We start from the raw sequence: 15,106 nt of genomic DNA, 5'->3' as shown, positions 1-15,106 counted from the left end.
TGTTATTTATGTGGTGAGTATGTTAGACTCTACTTACTATTTCAGCATCAAAATTAAACCAAAATAATATTTGCTAGTGGGCTTCACCATTGCTTCAAACTGACAAGGAAACAATTTAATGTTTCTTGGTACGAAGGTTTTGTTGAGGGCCCTTTTTCTCTCTAATTTTAATCCAAACTCTGGATGATTTTTTTTTTTTCTTCATTGGCCCTTGTAATGCATATGTTTTTCTTATGTTTAAAGTTTGACATAAGTACATCTGTACATGTAGCTTTCTTGCTTGAGGTATCTATATAAAAAGCTAAAGTTCTATCGGCGCCACCACTTTTACAAACCTAACTCTTAAGGACCAAATCTTTTGGGTGGGTGCCTTTATTCGTGTTAGAATTTGTTATTTCGTGGTGCTCTCATAAGTTTAACTTAAAAAAAAACGGATAGTTATAACTTATAGGCACTGCCAAAGCTTCAAAATCAACTAATCTCCAAATATAGTAAAGGCTATGTTTGGTTAGAGTTTGTAATTTTGAGAAGAGTCTTATCTCATGGTTCTGGTGAAAATTCTTATCTGCTAGAATTGAGTAAATATGGTGTTAAGACTTTGCTTGGTTAGATTTTGTTTTTAAAAAAAATTTAAGAAGGGTGCAGTTTTTGGGGCTACAAAAAATTTCAGGGGTGACAAAATTAGATGTTCCCCAAACATTCAACTTTCTAGTGACTGCGAACATCCCTGAAAATTTATTCTCGCTGGCTTTTGACTCTCTTTCTCATTGTTCTGGCCTAGAAGAATGAAGTGTTCTTTTGTCTAATTTTCTAGACGAAGATAGTCTGGTATGGGGTTCTAAGCGAAGCAATGTCTAGTTTTATTAGACGAGAGGTTCCAGTAACGGCTTTTAGCCAACGACCCTTGCAAGGGTGAGAGAAAAAGTGATGGTGGACAGAATAGAACAATTTTCTCCCAAAAATAATTTTTTGCTTCCACGAGAAGACATCTCTTTCATATCTTTGTGAGATCAATTTAGCTCTCTATATCTCACTTTTGTAAATTCTAATTTGCTGTTGTAGCATTCAAATTTTGTAACTTCATCTTTTGCGGATATCATGATGTATAAGTTTTTTTTTCTTTTCACATAAAAGATGGGTAAATTTATGAAGTCGGAATGCAATAAGAGAAGGACAAGACATGTCATTCGTAAAAGACCTTTTATTTCATATATCATGGTGGGTGGAAGACATGATAAGAAAGAACCCACCAAATCTTAGCCTTAAATTTTAAATCTTCATAAAGAGAATAGTATTAAAATCCATGGATGAAAACTTCACAATGTACTTCCCATTTGTACTACTCCAAGTTTTAGTACAAGTGTACAACAACCACTACACCCCTAAATGAAAGAGAGAATACCTAACTAATATAATCCTATTCCACTTTCTTTATAGTATATTCCACAACATGCACTATTATCACCTATTCTACATCTTATCACTGTACACGTGTCTAGATATTGGCATTTTGATTTTAAATAATAAAATTTATAAACAGAACTCGACTTCAACCGCTACTAATCTTAAGTTTGTAGTCATTCGGCTCAAATCAATTAACAATAAGTAAAAATGAAATTCGGACATTATATTTTTGGTTGCTGGATCGCCCTTCTCATATGGTATTATTCTGCATCCATGAGTCATGACGTACCTTTGTTGCAACTTGTGACCAACTTTTATGCGTTTTGGTGAAGTTGGGGTACAGCTGAGATAACGGCATCCATCCAAAGTCGCATATAAATATCAAACTCACGAGTTAAAGGTAGTCACGACATTCTTCTCATTATCTCTCTCTCTCTCTCTCTCTCTACTATTTCTTGCTCTCTCTCTCTAAATTGCTCCTCCTTCTCTTGGTCGCTATGGCTCAGGTATACTTCAACTACTCTACCTTTTCCTCTCTAGGGTTCTTGAATTCAACAAAAAGTTGTATGTTATTGAGTCCTTAATTGTTCTAGTTTTTGTGGTAGTATTTAAGCTTTTATCTTTAGTCTAGAGACTAGAGGGCTAAGCTCATAATCAAAATGCTTAGGGGTTAGGTCTGATCCCCCAATGTCATATGAGAGTAGGTCAGAAGCGTTTAGGATGCTCAAAGTGAAGCTCAAACTTAGTAAGTGTAGAAGCCTTTTGGGTGGGTTCGCAGAACCTTCAACCTGTTACTAGGCTTCGGTGTGGGTGTCAAAAGTTGGGACAATATCGATAGCTTCTAGGGCTTGGGGATGTATGTAATTACACCCTTGATGCATAGTGAGATGAAAGTGATCATGCCTATTGTCTAATTTGCAGACAGTGGTTCTCAAGGTTCGGATGTCATGTGGAGGTTGCTCCGGTGCCGTGCAGAGGGTTCTCTCCAAAACAGAAGGTACTGTCCTAGTTCCTATATACTATACCTTCATCTTAGTTAGAATGTTAGATGAACAGAAAGAGCAAAAATTTTATCTATTTGCTAATGTGTCAATGATTTTGTGGCTCGTTCCCACTAGTTTGTATGATTGCAAACGCAAGGAAGACCTCAGTTTACTTTGAATATGACCTAAGCAGTCCGACTCGGACTCGGACCTTGGGCGAGCCAAGTCCGAGTCAGGGGGCGAGTCAGCCGAGTCACTCGGCCGAGTCAGCCCGAGTCAATCTTTTGGTATTCAACAGATTTTAAATACTTCATTTCAAGAAAATATTTTTGTATTTCATAGATTTTGAAATATTTTTGTATTTCATAGATTTTGAATACTTACTACTAATAAATTTTTTTTTTATGTCTAGAAAATCTTTTGGTATTCTAAAGATTTTAAATACTTACTACTAAATTGCAACTTTCTATAACTATGTCTTGGTATATTTCTAGAAAAAAAATTTGATATTCCAAAGGTTTAAATACTTACTACTAATAAAAAATTTATATAATTGCAACTTACTACTTATAATCTTTTGACAAAAACAGAAAATTTGGTATTTCTAGAATACTTTCAAAAACAAAATTCATATGTGACAAATAAAGAAAAAAAAATCTGGCATATCCTAGTCATACCCGAGTCAGATCCGAGTCAGGAATCAGCTCGATGTATGTTCGAGCCGAGTCCCGAGTCACTTGGCTGACTTGGCCGAATCGTACTGCTTAAAATATGAGTATAAATAGTGGACATTCTTTTCTCGAATTGGGTAATGTAGTTTCCTTGGGTGTCCAAATTTTAACATGTATTGGTTACTTCAAAATTTGTTATATGGCGCAGTCCTAATAATGTGGTTGTTGTACTAGATTGATGTTACCAGGTACTACACTCCTCTTGCATAATGCGTACAAGATTATTTGTGCCGTTTTGGATATTGTTTCTATACTATACTCCAAATGTGGCGTACCTTGTCCGCCCTAATTAACTTAATTTTTGTGTTACAATCTATGAGCTAATTAGTTGAGTAGTAAACTGACAAGTTCTTTCTGTTAACTAGTTAAGATTTTAAAGTTAATGAAGATGTTTGAAAGTGCATATTTATAAATTCTACATACATCAAAAAGTGTATATATAGTTTAGAAATAGTTCAAAATGTAACTGCAATTGAGAATATAGTGTTATGAAAGTGGTATACGCCTAGCTACCCCATACTCGTATGAAAGCACAGCGGAGCAATCCGGGTTCAAAATAATATAGTACTTGATGGGCCAAAACTCTCTTGCTACGATACGGGTATTGTACTGGTAGTATTTTGGCAGTATTCACTTTAACTGCTAGAGTTTTTTGCATTACAGGGGTGGAGTCTTTCGATATAGATATGAAGGAGCAGAAGGTCACAGTGAAAACCAATTTGCCACCAGATGTTATTCTTGAGACGGTTGCCAAAACTGGAAAGCAAACTGCATTTTGGGAAGAAGAGGCACCACCTCCTGCCGAAGCAGTATCCGCCCATGCCGAAGTAGTATCCGCCCCTGCCGAAGCAGTACCTTCCCCTGCTGAAGCCGTTTCCTCCACTGCTGAAGCCGTACCCGTCCCCATGGAAGCAGTACCTGCCCCTACGGAAGTGGAAACTAAAGCTGCATAAGTCTTGAACATTTCACTACAGTTGTAACCAGTAATAAAAAAAAGAGAAAACAAAAAGGGTTTCGTGCTAGACCCAACTATTTCTTAATGTTATCAAGTGGTCATGTAGGAATTTCTCCGTTATGAAAATGATCATCTCTTGACTTCTTGAGCTCTTCTTTCTTATTCTTCCACCATTTTCATTTTGAGTTTTCTTCCAAAATCTTTGTCGCAATCCTTAGACTTTTTGTGTTTCAAAGTACCATGTGTAGTTGGTTCTTTGAAGAAAATTTTTTCCAAAGATTTCAATTTGATATGAAAAATGAGTCCTAAAAGCCCTAATATTTTTATGATTTTAGATTTCAAATGGTTTAGCAGTGATGTATAATCAATAAATTCTGAATGGCTCGAGACTGCTTCCAATCTAAGAAGTCTAGACTGTCCAATCCAAGAGGAGAGTGCCCATAGACCACACCAGTCAAACCGAATTTTGACTGGAGTCAAATGACTCTTGTTGCACCTAGAGAAAAAGGCGGGTGTATAGGAGCACCTATCTCTTTTATACAAAACAAATGTATTTTATGGAAACTTGGACAAACGTCGTGATAAGTCATGGTCGCCCTTGTATGATGTTATGAGTGTTTTTTTACTTCTGTGTGATATTTGTGCAAATTATTAGGTGTTCAATTCAATTTTAGTAATTAATCTAATTTTTGTAATTAATTCAAATTGTAAATTTTGTTTTGTATAATAGATAATATAGACTTGTAAGTTTACGTTGTAAGATAAATAAGATAGAAATGTGTTTCTTTTTAAGACTAGGTCACGTTCAATTTAGATTAATTAAGAAAACACTCATTTAAATTGTTATTAGCCCCCATTTCATCCCGCCCATGCCCCCTCTTCTTATATTAACGTTTAGGGAGACGCCAACAACACTTCGGAGGAGCGCCTTTAAAACTTTCATTCAATTTATGACCGATAAGAGAACTATAAAACATCTTTCCTTTTTTTTTTTGTTGAACGCTAAAACATCTTTCTTATTTCACCTATTCAAACTTTTTTTTTTTTGTTGAAATCACCTATTCAAACTTTAGTTTTCAAAGAAGTGGTACCATCTTTAACAAAAAAAAAAGAAGTGGTACCACCATCATGGGTTATACCTAGGTAATGGGGTAATGGCGGTGTCTTTAAGAAACCCATTTTTTTAGAGCTCAGTAAATAACAAACCTGGCGGTTTATAAGAAAAAAGAAAGTAGCCGGTGTAATCATTGGTATCCCACTACGACAAATAACCGACTAATAGTGTTTTAAGAAACCAAAAAACTCATTGGATAGTAGCCGCCCCTAGAAGTCCGAAATTAGGGTAACTTTTACCGCCTCAACACTCCCCTTTATAAACCCCTTTTCTTTCTTAGAATCTCTCTCATCATTCTTTTCCAACTTACTCATTGTTTACTATTACTTTCTGCCAATATTCGAAGATGAAGGTTATCTCTGCTTATTTGCTCGCCGTTTTGGGTGGAAACAATGCCCCCACTGCTCAAGATATCAAGTCCATTCTCGGATCAGGTTATCCGATCTATTCTTTTCTTCAGTTAATAATTATTAGTATATTATCAAGGTTTTAGGTTTTGTTTGACTTCGTCTCTAGGGTTTGTTTGTTTATTTGTTTACTGCGACTCTATGCCAATGTAGTATGAATGATTATTTGGGGTTTTAAAACTCTTCTTGTTTATATTCCATCTCTATGGCAACAACAATGCATTATGGTTGTTAGGGTTTTGGTTTTACTTGGTGTCTAGGGTTTGTTGAGTTTCAAATCTAAGGTTTATTCTTTATACTTTGTTGTTTACTTACTAAAAGACTGTGCCAATATGATTATTAGGGTTTTGTTTGACTTGGTGTCTAGGGTTTGTTGAGTTTCTTCTCTAAGTCACTCTAGCATCTCCCTTATGATTATTAGGGTTTCAAACTCACACCTGATTGCAATGTCCAATCTGTTTGATGTTAATGTAACCAATGAGATAGTTACTATTTTCTGGATCATACATATAGTACAAATTTATGAGCAAACAATTCAATTTTTGTTAGAAAATAGAAACCTTAATTGATGATCTATTCTAAAAGGAACGTATAATTTTTTGGTATTATTACAGTTGGAGCTGAAGCTGATGATGCTAGAATTGAGTTTCTCCTTTCTGAAGTAAAGGATAAAGATATAGTAGAGCTCATTGCATCTGGACGTGAGAAATTGGCTTCAGTACCTTCTGGTGGTGGTGGTGCAGTTGCTGCCTCCGCTGATGGTGCTGGCGCAGCACCTGCTGCAGCTGAGCAGAAGAAAGAAGAAAAGGTTGAAGAGAAGGAAGAGTCTGATGAGGTAAGAACCGTTTTTTTTACGATAACTTAGTATCTTCTACAACTCTATTTCAATTTATGGATTATTATATGAATGGTGTTTGGGATGCTTAAGTTTTTATATTCTTTTTTTTCGTTTTTGCAGGAGGATTTTCTTCCCAGTCTCTTTGACTGAGTCGCTCGCTTGATTGCTTGCTTACTTGCTGCTGTCAATATATATGAAGTTTTCTTCGGACTAATCAAAGTTTACTTAGCAGATGATCACTTGTTAATCTTTTCTTTTTTAATTTTCTAGTAGTTATATGCTTAAAAGGAAACAGTTATGTTTGGATTCCATTTATGAATAGAAATTTAATTGGTGTTTAAACTCTTGTCTGGAATTCTGAATGCTCCCTTCTTTTAATTACTTGAGAGTTTGATGATTGTCATGCTAATTACATTCTATAGTATCTTCTATTTAACCGAATGAGTCTAAGACATCTACTTTCATAAGTTGATCTACATTCTCAACAAAAGGTTGAAATCTTGCAACTTCAGCGATAGCTTCGCTTTCTTCTGCTGTTCCACTCTCCAAGAAAGCTCCGACAACTTTCCCGTCTTTGATCCAGTATGATCCGAACTTATATGTTGAAGATGCAGGATCATTATGCCGAATAGTACAGTATTTCCCACATTGTCTCCGTAAAACTACCATGAAAGATCAAACGAACGAGAGTAGAAGTAGGGGAGGTAGTCATAAACTTCAGTGGTCTTCCCTTCTTTACTGGCCTTGATAGCCTGCAATCGTAACACCAAAATAATAGAAATTGTCTATGAGAATGATACGCTGAAAGAGTATTATTACAAGATGGGACTGGTGTCAACTTAAAAGAAAGTAGAAAAGTATATATACACACTATTTTTTTTTTGTTGAGCTATACTATTGAATAGCATATGTTACTCCAATTGTCTATCCTTCTCATGGTTAAAATGTTTCAAGTGTCTTCTATTTTCAACAATAAAACTTTTTTTTTTTGGTTGAAAACAACAATAAAGATCTTCAAATTTAAAATTAACATCGAATTATTTCGCCCGATTCTGGAATTTTCCCAAGACTCCAATCTCAAAGACTCGAGCACACAAAGATTTAGATACAAAGCAATTGATTGACGCATTTATTTTTGTTTTGTAAACTTGGTTGGTGTTTGTACGTAGTTGTGTAAACTATATTATTTCATAATACTTTGTTAATATATTATTCCGGTGTAGTGCAATTTCTAACATCATCTATAAGAGAGGAAGAAGAAGACGCATATGAGCAAGGAAAATGCCTTTCTACTACCTGACCATTAGGTGGACTGAATCCAGACCGGTGTACATGATTGTACAAAATTTAAAAAGAATTTATTTTTTCTCTCTACATCGCGTCTGACTACATACTTCCACTTGAATTTGGTCGAAATAGTAGTCGGGCATCTCGATTCCACCGCCTACTTATTTTAAAAAATTTAAGCTAGAAAGACAAGCTATATCTTTTTCTGTTATAAGCCCAGAATTTTTAATCTTTTCGGTTAAGAAAATCAAATATTTTTATTTTGTTTCGTTAAAAATACAATATTTTTTGCAAAGTTGTTGCAAGTTATTGTAAAGCTGTTGCAAAGTTATATTGAAATTGTGAACGCATAATAACTTTGTTACCTCTTGGTTTATGTCCTCACAAAATGTTTGTATCAAAAGTTTCACAACATATTAACACTATTCCGATGGAGAATGTGAAACCTCACCACCTAATGACTCAACCCGTGAATTTTGAACAATTGTGCCTAAAATCAGATAATGGGACTTAATCGAATCAAACTTACATTAACAAAATTCCACCTAATATTTGTATAAATTTGAAAATGAGTACTATCGTATCGAATTAATAGCATTATTAGCATATTATGTTTGCAATCCCCCCTTTGCCTAAAATATTCTTATGGTTCTTAAGATTCGGCTCACCGCCTCATAATTAATACCTTCCTCTTATCAAAGAAACATATCACATGGTGGGTCATTTCCTTCACAACCAAACACAAATAACAAATAGCAATACTCCCAACCATTCCCATCCTATTCCTATTTCCCATCCTATCACTATATAATATAACATCACAACAACCATGCCTCTTAAGCACACTAGTGTCCATCACCACCCATCACAACAACCATGCCTCTTACCCGATTTCCCATTTTGTTAAAAGATTTCTATACTCTCTTTCCAACCAAATATCATAATTCACTATCACAAGTTGGAATATCTTAATAAGTGATACTACAATACTTAGATTTTTTTCTGCACAAGATGAGAAATATGAATCTTGTAAAAAGAGTTTGCAAAATCTGTCAACTAGTCAAAAAAAGAAAAAACAATCGGACCGTCCATCTTGAATTTTAACCCAAATATTTAGGCAGACCATCACACTTATGTAGTATATATGAACTACAAAGAGAGGGAGAGTTTATAAACTATAACTTGTAGTTGACTTGCTAATAGTAATATATACATCCATCTAATCCAACTAGTATTATAAACCAACAATCCAAAAAAGGTTCGTTTCCTAACCCCCCACCAATATAATTAATGACACTAGCTAGTAATACTCAACCGGAGTATCAGGACAACTATCATCAGAAGTCTCAAAATCTTTGCAAACAAATGGTGGAGGAATATAAGGAGGTTTAGTACATCTCAACAATGCCCAATTCACACCATTAAAAAATGGATGCCTTTTAATTGCACTTGCACCCATTGTTGATCCTAATCTTCTATTTGGATCCTTAATCAATAACTGACTAATTAAATCCTTAATTGACCCCGAAACTGCTGGTTCTTTAGGAAATTCAAGAGCTCTGGCTACTATATTAGCCATTGTTAATTCATTATCCATACCTTTAAATGGTGTAAATCCATATAAAAGTTCAAATATGAATATCCCAAGTGTCCACCAATCAACTGAACTTCCATGACCTTCGCCAGAGACGATTTCCGGTGCTAAATATTCATGGGTACCCACAAATGACATTGATCGGACATCCACTGGTTCTGAGACAAATTCCGGTCCACTCCGGCTACTTTGTTTCTTCTTCTTCTTTTTACGGTTTGGGTGGAAACAAGAAACTGCTGGGACTATACAATTTGGAAGGATACATGAGGAAGAAATACATTGAGAAGGGTCATTCTTGTAATTTGCCGACGGGAGAGGGAGATTTGGAGGTATTTCGTTAGACACAATCTGAGCCGTTGATGTAGTTGAATTATCACATTTGAGTGAGAGATCGAAATCGGTCAACATTATATGACCGTCGGATCTAACTAACACGTTTTCTGGTTTTAGATCTCGATAAACTATTCCCATCATGTGAATATACTCCATTGCTACTAAAACTTCACAAGTGTAAAACCTGGAAAAAAAAAATAATTAAGAAAGAAATACTTTTAATTAATATATTAATAAAATTTTAATTAAGAAATTAATTGATCTATTATGAGTTAGTAGTATAGCATGTGAAGGTTAATTATATTTAGGTGATGTGATTAATTGACTTTTGGTTCTTTTTGAAGCATTACGTGAAACAATTGTTAATTAGTGTAGAATCTTCTAATTCATAAACTTTTAATTGAATAATAAGTCAAACCCTTGTCTTGAATTCAAGTTAAGTAGTACTTAATTTTTACTCTAGATAGTTACCAAATTAAATATTTTTAACTCGTATATCTATAGACTCTGATTTTTTTTTTTTTTTGTTGAAAGAAGATATAGATGTCTTAAACAACATGATTAGAGGTCTGAGTATCTGACACGAAATATCTCATTAGTCAGAGTAAACACTGCACGAGTTATAATTTACTCAATGTACTAAAAATACCATAAGAACGACTTATAATTTTTGATATTTTCGAAAAACAAATATTTTCAACTTTGACATAAAAAACAAACACTACTACCAAGCGTTTAAAGGAGGAGGAGGAGGAGGAGGTAGATCCAAATAGAAAAAGTGTTATGAGAAAAAAACAAAGACAAAAATTAAGGAATCCCCGAAAAATCTCGAAAGTTAACAGAAAACCAGAACTAGGTTTTACGGAGTATATTTCAACAAAATGGTACAGCTAATCAAAAGGACAAAAATAGCATTATACTCCACATTTCCCGCCAGCTGTTTCTTAACACGTGACATGATTTGATTGATTTTTAACCGTTAGATTTGTGGATCAAATACTAGTAGTACTACTTATTAAGCCCAAAATCCGTCTAGGAATTCAATCAATCACTTGGCATACAAAGAGTCGACATTTTAGAAAGAAGGAAGGCAAGTGGTGGCATTCACGTAATATTTCCCTAAAATTAGCCCTCAAATCTAGCAACATACTATCTAATCAGTAATGAAAAATTGATTAATTCGATTTTAGCCCCCTATAGATGACCAATTAGCTATTTCACTCCAAAATAGCCTACTACACGATGGTGGAGCCCAAAATAATTCGTTAGTCGGGGCCAGTGGCCAAAACCTGAAATAGCCCACAGTGTCCCAACTGCTGATGAGTTTAACGAGAGCCACGTAGCTATGTTATCTCTAAATCTTGTTCGACCACAATCAATCGGACTAGTTGGGACGGGAACACTGGTTAGTTGTACAGACAGCAAATCACCAATGCTGGGGGGCCACTGAGTTTATGATTCTTCTATTAATTACTGAGCAGTGATGGTGACACAAACAACAATTTTTACTAGATAATCTTGTCCTGTCAATTTCGAGGAGAGAAGGAAAAAGTAGAAAAGAGTTGGTAAGGTACGCACCTGACGGCAAGCTCATCGAATCTTTTACCGGTTTGACGTTGTCGGAGAACATGTAAATCGCCACCGGGACAAAACTCGGTTAACAAACAAGACCAACGAGTTGACTCTAAATGAGCATAAAGAGTTGGCAAAAATGGATGATCAAGCATTTCTAGAATTTCCTTTTCTACCCTTGCTCTACCTTCTTTATTACGAGTAGCAATTTCTTTCCTATCCATAACTTTAGCAGCAAAAGAACAAGCAGAACCAACGGACGAGGAAGTTCCTCCTCCTCCTCCTACTCCTTTTAATTCAACTAAATAAACACTACCAATATCACCACTTCCTAATCTTTGAACAAATCGTAAATCACTGAGTCCTAATCCATTACCCGATTCCGATCTGAATCGTCGAATCCCATCCCAACATGAATCAGTTGTTGTTGAAGAAGAATGGGGTTTTATTGTTGTTGTTGAACGAAGGCTTGTTGAAGCTGCTGTCCATGTTGTTGTTTCAGAACCAGAACTTGTGCTTCTATTGATTTCTGCTGTTATTGTTGAGTTGAAACTCATACTCTCAAGGCCGTCTCTTAGATCGTCCATTGCTGATTTTCTTTCTTGTGTTTTAGAGAGAGAGAGAGAGTTTAGAGAGAGAGAGGTGTTTATGAGTGGTGTGGGGAAGTGAGAGGGGGAATGTATGGGAGTGAGATGTGAAACTGGGCTTGGGCTTTTTTGTGGGCCCTACAAATGAGGGCTGAGGTTGGACGGGGTATATTTGGGACGAAAGAGTGGACCAAAAACCGGGATTCGGTCGCCGGGTGTCTGTGGGATCCTTTCATTGAAATGCTAAACAACACCGAGTTTTTGCTCAATAAAACTATTTATTAGACAATTTTTTTATTATTTTCTTCCTTGTGCTCAATAAAATGCTAACCACTTCCAAAAAAAAAAAAAATGCTAACCAAAACCAAGTCAAATTGCTTTATTTTTTTGATTTTTTATTGAACTAAGGGAGTCAAATTGCTTATTTGGTAAGTATTATAACATATATTCTTTTACCAAATAATTTTAAGAAATTCAAATAATTTTAAGAAGATAATGTACTGTATCTTTCTATAAAACTCAAAAACTACTTATATAGATTAAAACTTTCTCGAATCCCGATTGTTAATCTTCTATTTACCTTCTCTTTGTTTTTCTTTCTCTCTTGGTGGTTCTTCAATAATTTTGGGAACATTTTTCATAGAGCAAAGATACGGTTTCCCTTAGTAGTAGTTTATTTTTAACAAGTGTTTGGGAAGTTGTGATATGTCCCGTATAAATTGGCGTGGAAATGGGAGGTATTGTCTATTTTAGTTGTAGGTTTATATTGCCTCACTTGTGACCCAATTCCCCCACTCTAATTCTAGGTATTAATATATTAATTTTTGAATTTTAAACGGTTAGATCACCTAAGCAAAATTCAGTAGTTCCAGTGGTGGATTAGGTATTAAACGGTAAAACTATTATAACGAATGATATTGTAACTAAATTAATCTTCTTTTTTTTTGAATGTTTGTTTTCGTAAGCATCAATTTGAAGCTCTTGCAATATCCACGGGGTCGATTGAGGTTGAGATTTTCCTCTACTTAACTCATGGTTTCTATGGCAAATTCATAAAATCTTATAGTATCATAATGAATATGCAAGATTACCTTATTGATCATATCAACTATCTAAGTGGACCTAGTTCCTTAATTAATAGAGATCCAATTATTGTGTAAATTTATAGTCGGCACACTTATTACAACTCAACTACTGTTGGACAAAACTTATCGGTGGTATGTCATGATCGTAATAATCTTGAACTGTTTTGATTGTCTCTGTAACATTTAATTTTATTTATTAGTCAACATATTTTGACCAAGTTCAAGATTTACCTAGTTTGATAAAACATTCAAATGCTAACCCGTTTTGTTGTATGAAGCAAGGGGGATCTCAGAATTTTAATCATATTCTTCATACAACCTTTTGGACATTCTTGAATCAGTTCTATGTCTATTTATTCAACTACTTAGTGGGGGCCTTGAGCAAATAATTGAGAAATGATTGTCTCTCTCTAGGGCACTCTCTGCCGGATCTTCACTTAAGAACATACACATTTTGTTTACCTAATATAGACATGACATGTTATTTTCTCTGTCTACAAATCGGTATACACAAAATCAAAAAAAATAAAATTGAAAATAATAAAAAGATTTATTTTTAAATGTCACCATATGGGATAGGATTCCGTGTCCCGAATTTTTGACATCAAAAGTGGAAATTAATTTGGTAACATTCTTACAAAAAGTTGTTGAGGAGAAGAAAATTTCTTTAGGTACTCCAAATTTTGCAATATACACCACCAAATGTCTTGGACTCGAGTTTTCGGATCATCAAAATGAGATGGTTATCACTTCAGTAGACAGAGTCCATGTTTTGTCCAACATGGGGTGGAGTTCGGAGTTAGAATTAAGAAATGTTCATAGATGTCATTGCCAAGCAAGTGTACCTACTGAATTTCCCTAAAATAAAACGGTCTTGGGGCCTCGATATGTTGGTGGTCCCAATATGCAGTTGATCTACCATTATTGGTATAGGCACCACGCTAAGAGCATATCCAATGCAAAACTCGGAAACAAAAATCTAGTTGTTGAATGTATCAAGTTTCAACTGAGATTTTATTTGTTGGATGACACTATTGAGATTATTCTTGATACACCTTAGTATAAATGTTACCGCATCATCTTATGACCCAAAATAAAATTTGCACACAAGATAACTTCTTGTAAAATCTCAAAAGATCTAAGGTGACTCTTTGAATTTTTCAAATTGAGTCTTGGAGACTCCAACAAAAAAAAAATTGAGTCTTGCAATAGAGAAGCTCAAAAGAAATTTGATTCTGAGTGCATGGGGGCCATCAATACCAATAAAGAGGTGCCCCATGAAAACATCCCCAACAACAAGCGCTGTTAAAGGCGCCAAACTTTAGGGGTTGGTAGGCTGAAAGTGGGCAAAACTGGGGTGCGCTTTTAAACTTCCCCAACTTTAAACCTAACCTCTACCTTTTATAGTAGGAAGTTTTGTGGGCACACATAGTATTTAACTATGCCCACCGAAGACTACAACTGAAGTCAACTGTTAAATACTTAAATGCACCAGAAGAGAGAAAAAAAAAACTGTTATATACGCTTACCATTTATACTTGCCACACTCACATCTCCTTCCGCTTAAGCCCAAAACACCTATTATGTATGTGGGTGTATATAACCAAACTTGTGAGTGCATTTAAAATTTCCCAAATCCCAAAAAACAAGTCTCCATGTCTTTCTCTCTATGTGTAGCCGTGTGGGCCAAGTAAGATCTCGGGCCAGAAAATATTAAAATTACAAAGATAAGTATATTTTTTTTTATATGAAGTAACAGGTAGTTTTGAGAGGTATAAATGCACCACCTCTAGTTAAGTGGAAACCTCATCAATAAGAGAAATATGTACACAACCACATCATAATTTACAATACTCTCTCTTTAGATGACCATCATTGTCTCTGTTATCATTGCGGATTGTCTCACTAAAATTCTGTCAACAAAATTTAATGGCTCAAAAGCCAAATAAGATAAAGGAGAACAATCTAAGAAACTGAGAGAAGTGTGAAGTTGTCTCGTAAAAAATTTTGTCTGCAAAACCCTGCGAGACAAAAATTGGACGACGGAAAAATAGTAGAACGCGTATATGCTTCAATCAATTTAAAAGACTTTAATTTTTCATTGCCTACTAATTATAATCATGATTTCTGCTTTTTATAGAAATTTGTTTTTCCTAACCTAAAACAAAATGAAGACACATGTTAGTTGTTTCAAGCCGAACTAAACCGAACCGAAC

The 15,106-nt window shown here is 34.9% G+C and overlaps 3 protein-coding genes across 3 annotated transcripts; 2 read left to right on the top strand and 1 right to left on the bottom strand.

Annotated features, from left to right (window-relative positions):
• Positions 1-1,749: 1,749 nt before the first annotated feature.
• Positions 1,750-4,228, top strand: LOC147541383 (copper transport protein ATX1-like). The gene is made up of 3 exons (XM_086638307.1): positions 1,750-1,910; positions 2,326-2,401; positions 3,782-4,228. The coding sequence occupies exons 1-3, from the start codon at positions 1,902-1,904 to the stop codon at positions 4,069-4,071; spliced, it is 375 nt and encodes a 124-aa protein (XP_086494433.1). The 5' UTR covers positions 1,750-1,901; the 3' UTR covers positions 4,072-4,228.
• A 916-nt stretch (positions 4,229-5,144) lies between these two features.
• LOC147541382 (large ribosomal subunit protein P2B-like) lies at positions 5,145-6,774 on the top strand. The gene is made up of 3 exons (XM_086638304.1): positions 5,145-5,621; positions 6,209-6,429; positions 6,553-6,774. The coding sequence occupies exons 1-3, from the start codon at positions 5,534-5,536 to the stop codon at positions 6,580-6,582; spliced, it is 339 nt and encodes a 112-aa protein (XP_086494430.1). The 5' UTR covers positions 5,145-5,533; the 3' UTR covers positions 6,583-6,774.
• A 2,036-nt stretch (positions 6,775-8,810) lies between these two features.
• On the bottom strand, positions 8,811-11,871 carry LOC147541381 (Protein kinase superfamily protein). Its single transcript, XM_086638284.1, has 2 exons — positions 11,225-11,871; positions 8,811-9,830 (listed from the first exon to the last, which is right to left on the bottom strand). Exons 1-2 carry the CDS (start codon positions 11,803-11,805, stop codon positions 9,020-9,022), a joined length of 1,392 nt encoding a protein of 463 aa, XP_086494410.1. The 5' UTR covers positions 11,806-11,871; the 3' UTR covers positions 8,811-9,019.
• Between the last annotated feature and the right edge of the window lie 3,235 nt (positions 11,872-15,106).

Source organism: Eschscholzia californica, unplaced genomic scaffold (genome assembly GCF_041429995.1).
Source record: "Eschscholzia californica isolate CP2 unplaced genomic scaffold, dmEscCali1.0.p SCAF_4, whole genome shotgun sequence".
NCBI classification, from domain to species: Eukaryota; Viridiplantae; Streptophyta; class Magnoliopsida; order Ranunculales; family Papaveraceae; genus Eschscholzia; species Eschscholzia californica.
The sequence above is the reverse complement of the archived record's forward strand: the minus strand, read 5'-3'. Positions and strand labels throughout refer to the sequence as shown.